Genomic DNA, 13,190 nt, shown 5'->3' on the forward strand with positions numbered 1-13,190 from the left:
CAGATGAATTTTGTTGCATAAAATTTTAAGCAATCTCAAATTTCTTGGTAATGGAGCAGTTTTTGCAGAAAACCATAATTGGTATCATATTTCAAGAACTTTGAAAATTGCTGCAAAAATGTGTCTGCTGCCTAAAAGCACACTAAAGTTACAATAGTTGGCATAAATTTTGGTATTTCAAGCTTTTAATTGCGGTAATAAGCACTGTCGAAATCGTAAAAGTCAATGTAAGGTATCAGCACCTAGAATTAGGCAGTTTCTTATTTGTGTTAAGTAACTGCAACTCAGCTTGTAATTGATGATAAATGTGGATTAAATTTTGTTGCATGAAAATGCATAATTTATTAAGCGAAAGTATTTCAATATGTTGCAAAACTAGTTGCAACACTCTAGCTAGAATTTGGAATTCAAATGGTATTTTGTAAACAAATGGTCGTTAGGCGTGCGAATAGCGCACCAAATATTTCTATATAATTAGTTTCCCCGTTGCGCCTGCAAGTATGCTACAAAACAGCTACCTATCGAATGCTATAAACTTTGCTTCGTAGGCATGTCGAAGTAGACTCGCACGGTCGATTGCTCCACTCGCTTCGCAGTAAATTAATAAGGCACCTAAACGCCCACTATACACGTTTGTACATGTATTGGTATGATATTACAAGTAGTACATACTTTCGAACAACTTAGCGCGCACAATAATTTCGAGAACTTTAATTGTTTAATTACAGCATAGCAGTTCTGGCAATTTACCCGTACAACAACTTTGCGCAAAGCGAAGTGAATTTGCAAATTAAATATTGAGTCCGGAAGTATGCAGTGAAGAGCACCGTAACAAGTGAAAAAAGACACAAGCAACAAAAACAGTTTCTGAAAGTGAATTCAATCTGAACTATGGAAACGCGCAGCAAGGACGCTTGTCAAACGGCTGCTGCCGATTCCACAACAGCAATTAGTGTGTTGTCTGCAAGTCAGAACAGTGAAAATTGTAGTGCCAACTCTATTGGTATACAACAACCACAACAACAACAACAACGACAACAAACCGGCGTCATCAATGCGCCACCACCGCCACAGCAACAACAACAGGTGAGCAGCACAAGCAGTGCGCCGAAAACTAACTCGCCGACGCCAACAAACAGTGGCCCCAACAACAACAACAGCAGCAGCAATAATAACAATAACAATGCAACAAATAAGACCAAATCACAACAACAGCAACAGCAATATCATCAATTTCGTGCACCACAACAATTTGTGCGCCATCGTCGCGCCACCATCCCCGTTACGTTGGTCAATAAAAAAGGCAAAACATGGAATAAGCGTCAACAGCGTGGCGCGAAGCAGCTACAACAACAACTGCAACAGCAAATGCTACAAAGTGGCAATGCCGTCATTGGCGTTGGAGATGGGATATCGGTAGCGACTGGGGCGAGCGCCACTAGCAAGGCTGACCTCGAGAATATACAGAATTTTAAGAATCAACTTGGCGGCCATCATTATTATCAGCATGGGGGTGGAGGTGGTGGTGGTGTCGGGGCTGGCGGAGGAGGAGGGCATCGCGGCATAGTTGGCGTGAACCCTGCCGGTGGCGGCAGTGGCGGGGGCGGGACTGGAACTGGTGCATCGGGCAATGGCTTACCTCCGGCCGCATTAGCCAACCTAGAGAAACTGGGTTATGGCCATGGTCATGTAAAAATGCACAAAAAGCTGTTGGTTCATAGGTGAGTAGGAAGGGAAAGCAATAACAGAAAAGGGTGTGAAAAAATGTGAATATGAATAGCAGGAGTTCACTGATTTCAGAGAATAAAGATTTACATATATTTTTTTATATTTATATTAAATTTTTTTTGTATTGTTTTTCATTTTTCAATTTAATTCATTGTAAAGGTTTTTTTTTTCAATTTTATTTGATTTAACTTTTTTATTTATAAGAATATGTTTATGTTATTTACATTTTTAAATATATTTTTTCTACTTAATTTTCTGATATTTCTTTTAATTTAATTTTAATTAAATTTTTTTGCTTTTCATTTTATTCTTTATTTTGTTAATATTTAAAAGTACCAAGGCATATTAAAAAGGCAGTATCAGTAGAGCAAAAACAACAAGAGCAATGTTTTTTTTCTTTGCTTTTGTTCTCTAAAATGTCCAAATCTAAAAGCGAAAGCTTGACAGTTCTGGGTAATATAAACTAAATTCGGCTATCAGATACCTAATAAATAGAAAAAAATAAAATCAGCTGTTCTACTCCTACTATCTGTTCAATGTGCTGTGCCTTGATTTACTTTTTGTATGGCATTTTATTTTTCTGTTATTTTGTCAAACTTACATTTTATTTCAATTTACTTTTTGTATATTATTATTTTTAATTTTTTTTTTTAATTTTATTTCTTTTTTCGTATTTGCATGTATTTTTTGTATTTATGTACTATTTTTTTTTAATTATTTTTTTGTTATTTGGTTAATGGCATTTTTTTATATCTTATTTTTTAATTTTAATTTGCTTCATTTTATTTAATTCTATTTACTTGAACATTCATAGTCTGCTATACACATACATATATACATCGTTTTTCATTTAGCAAAAAATGTATTTAAAAACGAAGTGGGAATTCAACAGTTTTTCCCCTTTTTTTATTTATTTTGTTTTAATTTTATTTTTACTCATTTAAAATTTATTTTTATTAATTTTTATTTATTTTAACCTCATTTTTATTTCAATTTTATTTTTATTTATTGTCATTTTCTTTTTCTTTTTTTATTTTTATTTTAAATTATTTTTATTTATTTTAATTTAATTTTTATTTATTTTTAGTTATTTTAATTTTATTTTTATTTGCTTTAATTTTATTTATATTTATTTTAATATTAGTTTTGTTAATTTTAATTTTATTTTTAGTTATTTTAATTTTAATTTTATTTTTATTTATTTTAATTTTAATTTTTATTTATTGTAATTTTCTTTTTATTTATTTTAATTTAATTTTTATTTAGTTTTTATTTATTTTAACTTTATTTTAATTTTGTTTATTTTAATTTTATTTTTATTTGTTTTAATTTTATTTTTCTTTTTATTTATTTGAGTTTTATGTTTACTTTGCTAATTTTAATTTCCTCTTTTCCTTCAGGGGTCCGGGCAACCATCATCATCACGTGCTTTGCGCCGGCTCGGCACATAACACCATCGGCGGCAATGCAAACTCGAATTGTTGTCTTGTGAATGGCTGCAATGGTGGCGGTGGTGGTCACCCTAATGGAAAGGACACTGCGAACGGCAGCACAAATAGCTCACAGTCTGGCAACACCGCCAACTCACTCCACTATTGCTGTTCCAGATCTAAATTTTTTTTGCCAGATAAACGCACTCGAAAGGAGGTCATCATACCGCCTACTAAATTCTTACTTGGCGGCAATATTTCTGATCCGCTGAACTTGAATTCGCTACAAAACGAGAATTCGAATGCTTCGTCGAACAGCAATACGCCAGCGACCACACCACGTCAGTCGCCGATTACCACACCACCCAAAGTGGAGGTAATCATACCGCCCAACATACATGATCCCCTGCATTTGCTCGATCCTGTCGATTCCATGGAGTATGAGAAGCAGCTGACATCACCAATGAAGCGGAGCGGCCAACGTGGCGGGCACGCACATCACCACAGCGCCAAACATCGTCATCGCAAGAATCGCAAGAGCAAGCGACGCCGTCATGATTCATATCAATCATCCGTGGGCAGCGCGTCCATTGGCGATAGCGACATGTCCGCGCTAGCCAACAGTACACTAACCACTGATGCGGGCAGTATTAATTTAACTTCACTTTCATTGTCCACAACGCTTTCGGTCGCTTCATTATTGGACAGTAGTGCCAATTCCAGTGGGACAGTAGGGGATGGTGTGAAGAGCAACTTGAACACCGAAGCTCAGTTGGTGAGCACGTGCGAGAATGCGCCAGCTGAGTACCGTCAACAGCTGGAAGAGCGCGAAGAGAGCAAGTCGTTGGACTCAGCTGCAGTTGACATGGCATGCGTAGCTGAGGAACGCTTGGGCCAACGGAACAGTAAAAGCACATCGCCAATAAAACAGTTCGCCAACGTGGTAAACTCAACATTCTCTGGCGCGTCTTTGGGTGCGGGCGAAGCGGTGCCAAGCAGTGGTGTGGGAGTGCTGGCAGCAAGTATGGCCGCTGTTGCGACAACAGGGAGCGTTGTCACGGGGGCAGTGTGCGGCAGTGCGGGCGGCGCAGAGGCTCTCGCTAGCGCTAGTGCTGGTGGTTTGTTTTTGCCGCGCGAACGCGCCAATCGAGATTTGCGTTTGGAATTGAATGCGACAACGTTGTCGTCGTTGAGCGGCAGCACGTGCGGCAGCGGAATAGGCATTGGTGGCGGAAGGAAACGCAAGATAAGCGAGAGCAATAACTCGCAGAAAAACAAGGTGAGTGAGAGCACAGAAAAGCGAGTACAAAGAGAGAAGAAAAGCAAAGAAAAAATAATAAAAGTAAACAAAACGGCTGTTATTGCGGCGGCTGGAGAGAGGTTGGTCGGTTGTAAATGGTGGTTAGTGGGGCAGAGGAGGAGATGATGTCAATGCGCTTCGATGGGTCTATTCATTTATTTGTTTTTATTATTTGCGCTTATACGTCTGTTAGTGTTATGTCAGTGAGATGTGGGCGCGTGTGTGTGGCGTGAGGCGATATATTTAGTGCAACACAGTAGGGGGCTTGATTAATTGTTGTGATTTTGTTTACTTCGCATTTTTTTTTAAGTATTAGTGGACTAATTTTGTTGCTGTTGTTGCAAAATGCTTTAAGATATGTAAGAGATTGAAAAAAGCTAATAATTAATAAAACTTAAGCGGTTGTCATTTTTTTTTCTTTATTTTAGCGTGTGGGGAGCACGTGCACTTTTCTTAAGATGTTTTTACTGATTACGTTTTTCACGTTCCATCTTCCAGAAATTCCATCGCGATGCCATGGATAAGATCGTCAGTCCGGTGGTGCCACAACCCGGTGCCTGGAAGCGACCGCCACGTCTTGCAGCCACAGGCGCACGAAAGCCCACGCGGCGCTCCACATCAATTAGCGAAACGGACGTGCTGAGTCCAGCAGACGAGGTCGCCAAGCCGCTGATGAACGAAGGTAAGCAAATGAGTTTTACATTGACCCGAATTACACCACTAAACGTCCATTTATTTTCGCAGCCGACTTATTGCGCGTCGAAACGCCTGACTTCAGCAAGCTGGAAACAATTTCGGAAGTGGGACTAGCTAGTCCGCTCAGCACCACATCAGGCGCCACATCGGTTGCCGCTGGTGAGCAGGAATCACCGATGGACACAAGCGCTGGTGATACTTCGGCCACAATGCCGACTGATGAATGCCCAGCAGCAGGCGATGCTGCAAAAAGAGTCGCAGATGTCCCAACCGCCTCCACTTCCATTGCGCAGCTTACAAAAATGCCGCATTTCCGCGCCGATGGCGTTAAGTATCAGTATGGCAACTACGACCGCTACGTAGGCTTGCGACATCTCAATGAGCTGGTGGATGTGCGTCTGCAAGTATTCCAGCGCCACTTGGAGCTCTTCAAGAATAAAGACATACTCGATATTGGTTGCAATGTGGGCCATATGACCATCACAGTGGCGCGTAATTTTGCGCCCAAGTCTATATTAGGCATTGATATCGATAGGAAGTTGGTAGCGCGCGCACGACACAATCTCGCCTTGTATGTGCGCATACCAACGGAGCCAGCGGTCAAGGCGCTAGATGCGTCTGCAGGCATTAAGAAGGAAGAAGAAAAGGGCGAAATCAAAAACGAGAAAGTGGCAGCGAGCAGCGCAGCCGGTGAAATAAAGACAGAAACTGTATGCACAAAAGATACTGCCAATTCCGCTGGAGACAAAATGGGCCCAGCAGCCGATGCCAGCGTAAATAAACCAAAAAAGACGCGGCGTCGCAAGAAGTCGAAACACCCAACACAGCAGTTTGGGCAGCAGCAACAGCAGCAGCATGCACAACACCAACTACAGCAGCAACAACAACAACATCATCATCATCACCACCATCACCACATGCATCACCACCACCACAACCATTACCATTACCAACAACAGCAGCAAGCATTGCATGTTCCTGCTACTGATTTATTCCCCGTGTCATTTCCACTCACCTACGGCGTCATACCAACGGGAAAAGCTACCGCCTCCCATGCGACAGCGGATGCTCATTCGCCCAGTGCGTCTATAAACACACCTGGCCATGCGAGCAATGCTACACCAGCCAGCGGGAGCGGTGGGGCAGCGAATCGCAAGCGTAAAAACGAATTTCCACGGAATGTATTCTTTCGCCATCAGAATTATGTGTTGGAAGATGAGGCACAGCTGGCAAACGACACGCAGCAATATGATCTCATACTTTGCTTGTCGGTAACAAAGTGGATACACTTGAATTTCGGTGATGCTGGACTGAAGATGACCTTCAAGCGCATGTTTAATCAACTGCGACCCGGTGGGAAGTTGATATTGGAAGCGCAAAATTGGGCGAGCTACAAGAAGAAGAAAAATCTAACGGTAAGTAGAGAGTACTTGAATTGTGATGAAAAAAATTAGGGAAATGAGGAATTTAAATAAAATTAAAATTTTACCTAAAAAGCAAATAAATACACTGAGTTCAAAGTGCACGGAGACTCAGAGGCATGTTTTCTCTTCAGAATGAATTCTCGACAGGTCTTGGCTTCTTTGGTTACTCTGGCTGGCAATTTTTACGTCGTGGAAATATGACTGATTACGTATTTTGGAGGCTACGGTTATACCAAAGTCGCCAATATGAACCGTAACTTGGTAAAGCGTTGATTGGTTTACGTGTTGTTGGTACAGCATAAATTAGTTCGCATACATTTTCGGGAAAGCTGTTGAAGTGACAGCCTTTGGTTAGCTGTAAATTCTGTAATCTAGGCCCCAAGTTGTGTTTATTGTATCATACGGCACTGCTCAGTTGGTGGAGTTAGGTGGCTCGTTGACAGAGCTCCGAGGATTGGTTATTAGCTCGGACGTTCCCTCAAATCGCTGGCTGAGAGGAGAAATTTAGAAACATACTACTTTTACAAGGTTACCTGATTTTTTTTCTTGATTATCTGATAATTGCCGGCTATACCTCTGTTAGGTGTTTGGCCGAGCTCCTCCTCTTATTTGTGATGTGTTTCTTCATGTTGTTCCACAAATTGAGGGATCTTCGGAGCCGACTCCGAACGGCAAATGGTTTTTATGAGGAGCTTTTTCATGGCAGAAATACACTCAGAGATTTGCCATTGCCTGCCAAGGAGCGACGGCTATTAGGAAAACTTTTTATTTTTTAACTATTATTTGATGTTCGTGCACGGAGATTTGAATGGTAGTCACGCACCAACCCATTCGGCTACGGCTGATCATCTTATAAATAAGAATTCCCTCCTCTGAGGTGTTCGAAGCGAAAAACCGGAGCGCACTTCTAAGTGCTTCCGCTGCTGATTCCATTATGTGCACTTTCTTCTTTGTTTTTGCTTCGTGCAATAAATTCTGTCTGTAAAAAACAACAAAATTCTAGCTGTAAAAAACATTGTAAACTTTCTTTGTGCTTTATGACTGAAGAAACATTTTTGTATATTTTGTGTTCTAGCGATTACTTTAGCCTCTATTATTCGTCTTTGAATTGAATTGAATTTTTTCGTTTTTTCCCACTTTTTTAAAAACACTTTCGAGTTATGTTATTCATATACAAAACTTTTTCACATCTTTTACAGCCTCGAATCTATCACAACTACCGCAACATTGAATTCTTTCCCAACAAATTCCACGAGTATTTGCTTAGCTCTGAGGTCGGTTTCAGTCACAGCTATACGCTGGGTGTGCCACGCCACTTAAGCAAAGGCTTTTGTCGTCCCATACAGGTGAGTAATTTATTAAAAAATTTCCATTAAATATTAATTTACCAGCTTTTAACTCATTTCATTTCCACCCATTCCAGTTGTACGCCAAAGGCGATTATACACCAAATCATATACGCTGGAGTGACGCATACTACCCACAGACACCGTTCGAAGCTTATCGTGGCATTTACGCCACAATGCCACCGCGTCCTGCGGGTCTAGCATCGTATGCCATGTCATCGACACGCAGCCAGGCATATGACACACCACACTACACGGGCGGCACCTCCGGCCCGTACAGCTGCCATCAAACGCCCCAGCCCATTTACAATCCGTTGGAGACCGACTCGTATTTACCCTCCTACGACATAGGATACCTAAACCACATGTACGTGTTTGCCTCGCCCCTCTACCAAACCATTTGGTCACCACCCGCTAGCTTGCGTAACAGCTCCTCGCACACACCCGTCTTTGGGAGTGTGCGAGAGGCCGAATTGGATGGCGATGGTGGTGGTAGTGGCGGTGGTGGCAGTTACCATCGACACGTGTACCCACCCAACGAGGACACATCATCGCCTAATGCAAATGCAGGCGGTGCGTTCAGTTCAATACGCGATGCAGATACCGATGATTCGAATCAGTTGCCTGCTGGTGGTATGCAACATGTGTATGCGACCAACTGTGGTGAGAGCTCATCGTCGCCGCAGGTGCAACATAACAATGACTCCGATGCATTGGTTGAGGATGCACTATTGTTGGACGATGAGCAGCACGTGGGACAGGGACAAGGTCAGGCGGTGGTAGCGGGAGGCGGTACTGTTGCGAATGTCACTGGCACTGGCAATGGCGAGCTGCATGTGGCGAGTGGTGCTGTGGGCCAAGAAGGCGGTCAGCATTACTGTGATTTAAATGATGCTTAAGTAGTTTTGAGTTTTCTTTCTTTGTTTTCGGAGCGACGAATTTCTAGAAATGTGTGTAGAGTTTTTGAATGCGGGTGTTTTGTGTGGAGCGAACAAACACGCTAAAGACGCTTATGAAAACCATTAAAATATAAGAAGATACATAATATTGGAAGACTAAATCGATAGAAGCCGAAGCTAAAAATTTTGAAAGTTGTAGAGGTTTAAACTTTTTTTTATTGTGCTGTAGCGCTTTAGCTTTTTGAGTATAGTTAAAATAATATACAAAGATTTTTTTATTTAATTTACAAAAAAGAAAAAACGCACACCACAGCTGGCGCTAAATATTGTTTTTGGCAAATTGTGTACAGGCTTTAAATGTGGCAAAAAATGCTGGTAAATTAAGCGCGCACGTTTTTATTTCACGGTGTGAAGGAGGCAAAGCGCCTAGCTATTGTGGAAGAAAATGTCTATTCTTTCGTTTCTATTATTGGAAAATATTTTTTTTTGTTTTGTATGGAACGAAAAAGACGTGCAAGTGCTTATCTTGAGCGTTCTAATCTAAAATTGTTAACTGTTTGATAGAGTTGATTTTTAAATTTTTTAAATAAGCCATTTTTCAAAATTTAAAGCTTTGATTTGTTACATTGAACATTTTTTCCTATACATTTTTAATGGGGTTTTCAGTAAGAGCGCTTCAACTTTTGAACTTTTTTGAATAAAACACAAACGGTTTGACTTTTTTAACTAATTTCTTTTTTATTATCGAGTTTGAACATATACATTTAAGTATGAAATTCGATTTCTTTTGCATGACCACCGCGTGCACGTTTTACGAAGTCCAATCGTTGAACCCAATTTTCGACCACTCTTTTGCATAAATCGGCTGAAATTCCAGCAATTTCGCGTTCAATATTGGCTCTGAGCTCACAAATCGTCGCCGGCTTGTTACTGTAGACCAATGACTTCACATAACCCCAAAACGGGACGGCTTGTTAAATGGACCGTAAAATGGCCGTAATGCTCTTAAAGTAGCAGCAACAGAACGATTTTTTTCATAAAAAATTTGCACGATTTGCAATCGTTGCTCAAGTGTGTAGCGTTCCATGATGAAATGTATACTAATGAAGTTTACAAATGACAAGCGAAAAATAAAAAATATTGCGCCGTTCGCCCTCCCTATCGGAAAAAAGTTGAAGCGCACCAATTGAATAAAACTATATTATTTTGTTTTAAATTTTATGAGCTAATTAATAATTCAAGCAAATATTTAAAAATATAGTAATTTTTATGGCGGTCGTCATAATAGAATGTGCTTGCGCGTGATTCCCACTCAGTGAGGTCAGTTCGAAACCCACTGCCAGATTAAAAAGTCAAATATTAAAAACATTTTTTGTTCTAATAGCGGTCGCTCCTCCGCTTTAAAAAGCCAGTTGACGGGCGCGCACATCCTTTCTGAGGGTCGATCGCTATTAGAAAAATCTTTTTCTTCATTTTGGTGTTTCACCGAGATTCGAACCTACGTTTTATCTGAATTCCGAATGGTAGTCACGCACCAACCCATCCGGCTATGGTGGCCGTCAGTTGCCGTTTGTAGTCGGCTTAAAACTGTAGGTGCCGTCATTTGCGCAACAACTGCAAGGCGCGCGGCACAAATTGGAGCAGAAGCTTGGTCAATCACTCACTAAAGGGTGTAGGCGCTAATTAGATATGTATACAAGGGTCGTTTAAAAAGTTCGAGCAAAAATAAAATTCTCTTAATTGCTTGGGGTGAACCGATACGCGACAGTAGTGCCATCTCTCTGACTGTGCATCCTCGTACAAAATACCCTCGAGTAAAAATAATTTCTACTGCAATTTCATATATTCGCTGGGGGAAAAAATAATTTTTACTTCATCGTCTTCATGCCTCAAGACCGCTGGTAATATTTACGATTTTTTGTACCAAATATTTTTTTCCAGTACACGCCCACTACACTAAGCTCTACATATTAGATATATTTTACCATTTGTGAGCCAAATACAAAAGGAATAAAAAAGAAGAAAAAAACGGAAATTTAATAAAAAAGCAAAAATTATTCAAAATTAGTATTAGTTAGTTTTGGTAAAAAACAAAAAAATGTTTACTAGTGTTGATTTAAATTAGTTGATATTTTATAATCTACTTGCATATGCATATATATGTACATATGAATCCTTTACAGTAGGTGTAGGCATACGATTTTTCAACTTATTGGCAGTGTGTCTGGAGCTGCATAGAAAGTTAAGAGAAGATAAGGAAGAATTTATTAAGGATGCGCGTACCCCTTAAAATAAACAAAAATTAAAGCGTTTAATATTTTGTGAAAATGTTTAAAATTTGTTGTAATGGTTATACTTTTTTTTAAATTATTACTCTATATTAACGGCCCCACTACTTCCCTGCCACAGCGCCACACACAAAAACTTCACCCGCCAGTTGTGCTTGTCTGCATTCGAAAAACATTAGAATATTCACTATTTTTAGCATAAATATATAAACTTAGCATTAAACTCACCATATATGTTATCAATTATAGTCTTAATTATTTATAAAAAAATGTTTATATACACACACACATATATATACGAGATAAATATTTGTACGTTTTATTTTAGTGTACACTATTCGCATATTTATATACCGCAAAAAAACCAGAAAAAAAGAAATAAAAACTTACTTGCATATACGTAAACATATTTAACAGGTATTTGTAGCTGTTAAAAGAATAAGAAAAAAAATATATATATACATACAAACTTGAAAAATATATTTGCCAATCACCCGTAAGCGGCCCAGGCGCATAAAAATTGAAGGCGCGCCTTAATTGTAACATTTTGTAAAAGTCAACGCTTTGTAGTTAAATTTTTTCTCCCTAAACACTGAGCAGCACAAGCGAAACTTGCAGCCGAAACGTTTAACTGCCTTGACGCACTTTCAATGTGGCACAATTAAAGCGTTACTTCTGTGCGCGCGGGCACGTAACAAACTTATGCGAAAAGTAACAAAAACAAGGAAATATTAAGCTTAAACATACATACACACACACACACATACATGTCTAATTAAGCTTTTAGAAGAAAAAAAAAAACAACAAAGAAAACAAGGAAAACAAATTAGATATTTTAACTGTAACTTAACTTAACGCTTACCAAATGCTGCTGCTAATAAGTGTAGAATACGTACGTGAGTGTGGTAGTGTTTTCTGCAGACTATCTAAATTTAATTTCATTTGCCTTAGTTTTAACAAATCTTTATATCTTTATCTAATGTACGGCATAATCATTAACAAAAAAAAAATATATAATAAAAGTGTTGTAAATCAAATGAAATTTGATGCAAAAGAACAAAAATGAAATGAATGAAAAATAAAATATTAATATAAATTTAAAAATCTAAAATATTTTACGCGTATACATAAAATGTAAAATGAATTTAAATAACCCTGAAGAAGATGATAAATAAATTTAAAATGTAATAAAATGTAATGATTAAAGAGAAAGAATAAAAATAAAAGTATACAGTGAATTTTCGAATAAAAAAATGAATTTCATTCATCCATTACCATGGATGCGTTGCGCACCTGCAACGGTACGTTTTCTACAGGGTGCGCCGTCTTTTATGTCGGTATGTAAACGCTGAATAACTTTGCTATTTACCAACCGATCTACTTCAACATAGAAGTTTTCGATATGTCAATTCAGTACAATTTCAACAATGGATCGCATAACTCAACGCGAATATCGCAAAAAGTATCGCGGCAAACAGGCACCCTCTAGTATTATCAGACGTCGCACACTGTGACTTTATCGTTTTAGGATGCCAAAATTAAAAAAAAAAAAAAAACTGCGAAAATGATTTTCTTTCGGTATGTTGTGTAAAAATGACCAAATTTTACGACAGTGTACTCAAAATTTATCAAAACAATAGTTTTAAGAAAGATAACCGTTTACAATCACAAACCGGTGCGTCAATTGAATAATTTTTATTTATTATTCGAACATCGCTGTGAAGTTTGTCAAAAGATATAATACGAATAAGTATCAATTTCATAAAATTGAGTATTTGCTGATTAAATTTCAACAATTTTTTACTTCAGGGGTAAGTAAGAGGATTATAAAGTTTTTACTATCGATACAAATCCGCTCAGTAAAATATCACTAAAACAGCCATAGCTTAATATTATTTTTGATATTTTACTGAGAAAAACTTATATTGGTCCATCGAGTTCCGTCCATTCTTTAACAGCGAAAGGACCTTTAGGATTCTGTGTTTCAGATACTGGAATGAAATTTTGCAACAATTTGCTACCACAGCTTTAAAAGAAGTTTTCATGGCGATTCCTCGGAAAGAACTTTTTGAAATTTGG

At 38.7% G+C, this 13,190-nt stretch overlaps 1 protein-coding gene across 5 annotated transcripts in view; it reads left to right on the top strand.

The window, feature by feature from the left end:
• LOC129245250 (7SK snRNA methylphosphate capping enzyme bin3) overlaps nucleotides 1–11,924 on the top strand; it is a 175,390-nt gene extending 163,466 nt beyond the window's left edge. For all 5 annotated transcript variants that reach the window (XM_054883301.1, XM_054883302.1, XM_054883299.1 and 2 more), the window contains 6 exons: nucleotides 729–1,721; nucleotides 3,129–4,437; nucleotides 4,957–5,140; nucleotides 5,203–6,569; nucleotides 7,778–7,924; nucleotides 8,002–11,924. In XM_054883301.1, coding sequence (XP_054739276.1) covers nucleotides 892–1,721; nucleotides 3,129–4,437; nucleotides 4,957–5,140; nucleotides 5,203–6,569; nucleotides 7,778–7,924; nucleotides 8,002–8,823 — 4,659 coding nt within the window. In that variant the 5' untranslated portion in view covers nucleotides 729–891 and the 3' untranslated portion in view covers nucleotides 8,824–11,924. The remainder of the gene's footprint in view (nucleotides 1–728; nucleotides 1,722–3,128; nucleotides 4,438–4,956; nucleotides 5,141–5,202; nucleotides 6,570–7,777; nucleotides 7,925–8,001) is intronic.
• Nucleotides 11,925–13,190: the final 1,266 nt, after the last annotated feature.

This window comes from Anastrepha obliqua, chromosome 4 (assembly GCF_027943255.1).
Source record: "Anastrepha obliqua isolate idAnaObli1 chromosome 4, idAnaObli1_1.0, whole genome shotgun sequence".
NCBI classification, from domain to species: domain Eukaryota; kingdom Metazoa; phylum Arthropoda; class Insecta; order Diptera; family Tephritidae; genus Anastrepha; species Anastrepha obliqua.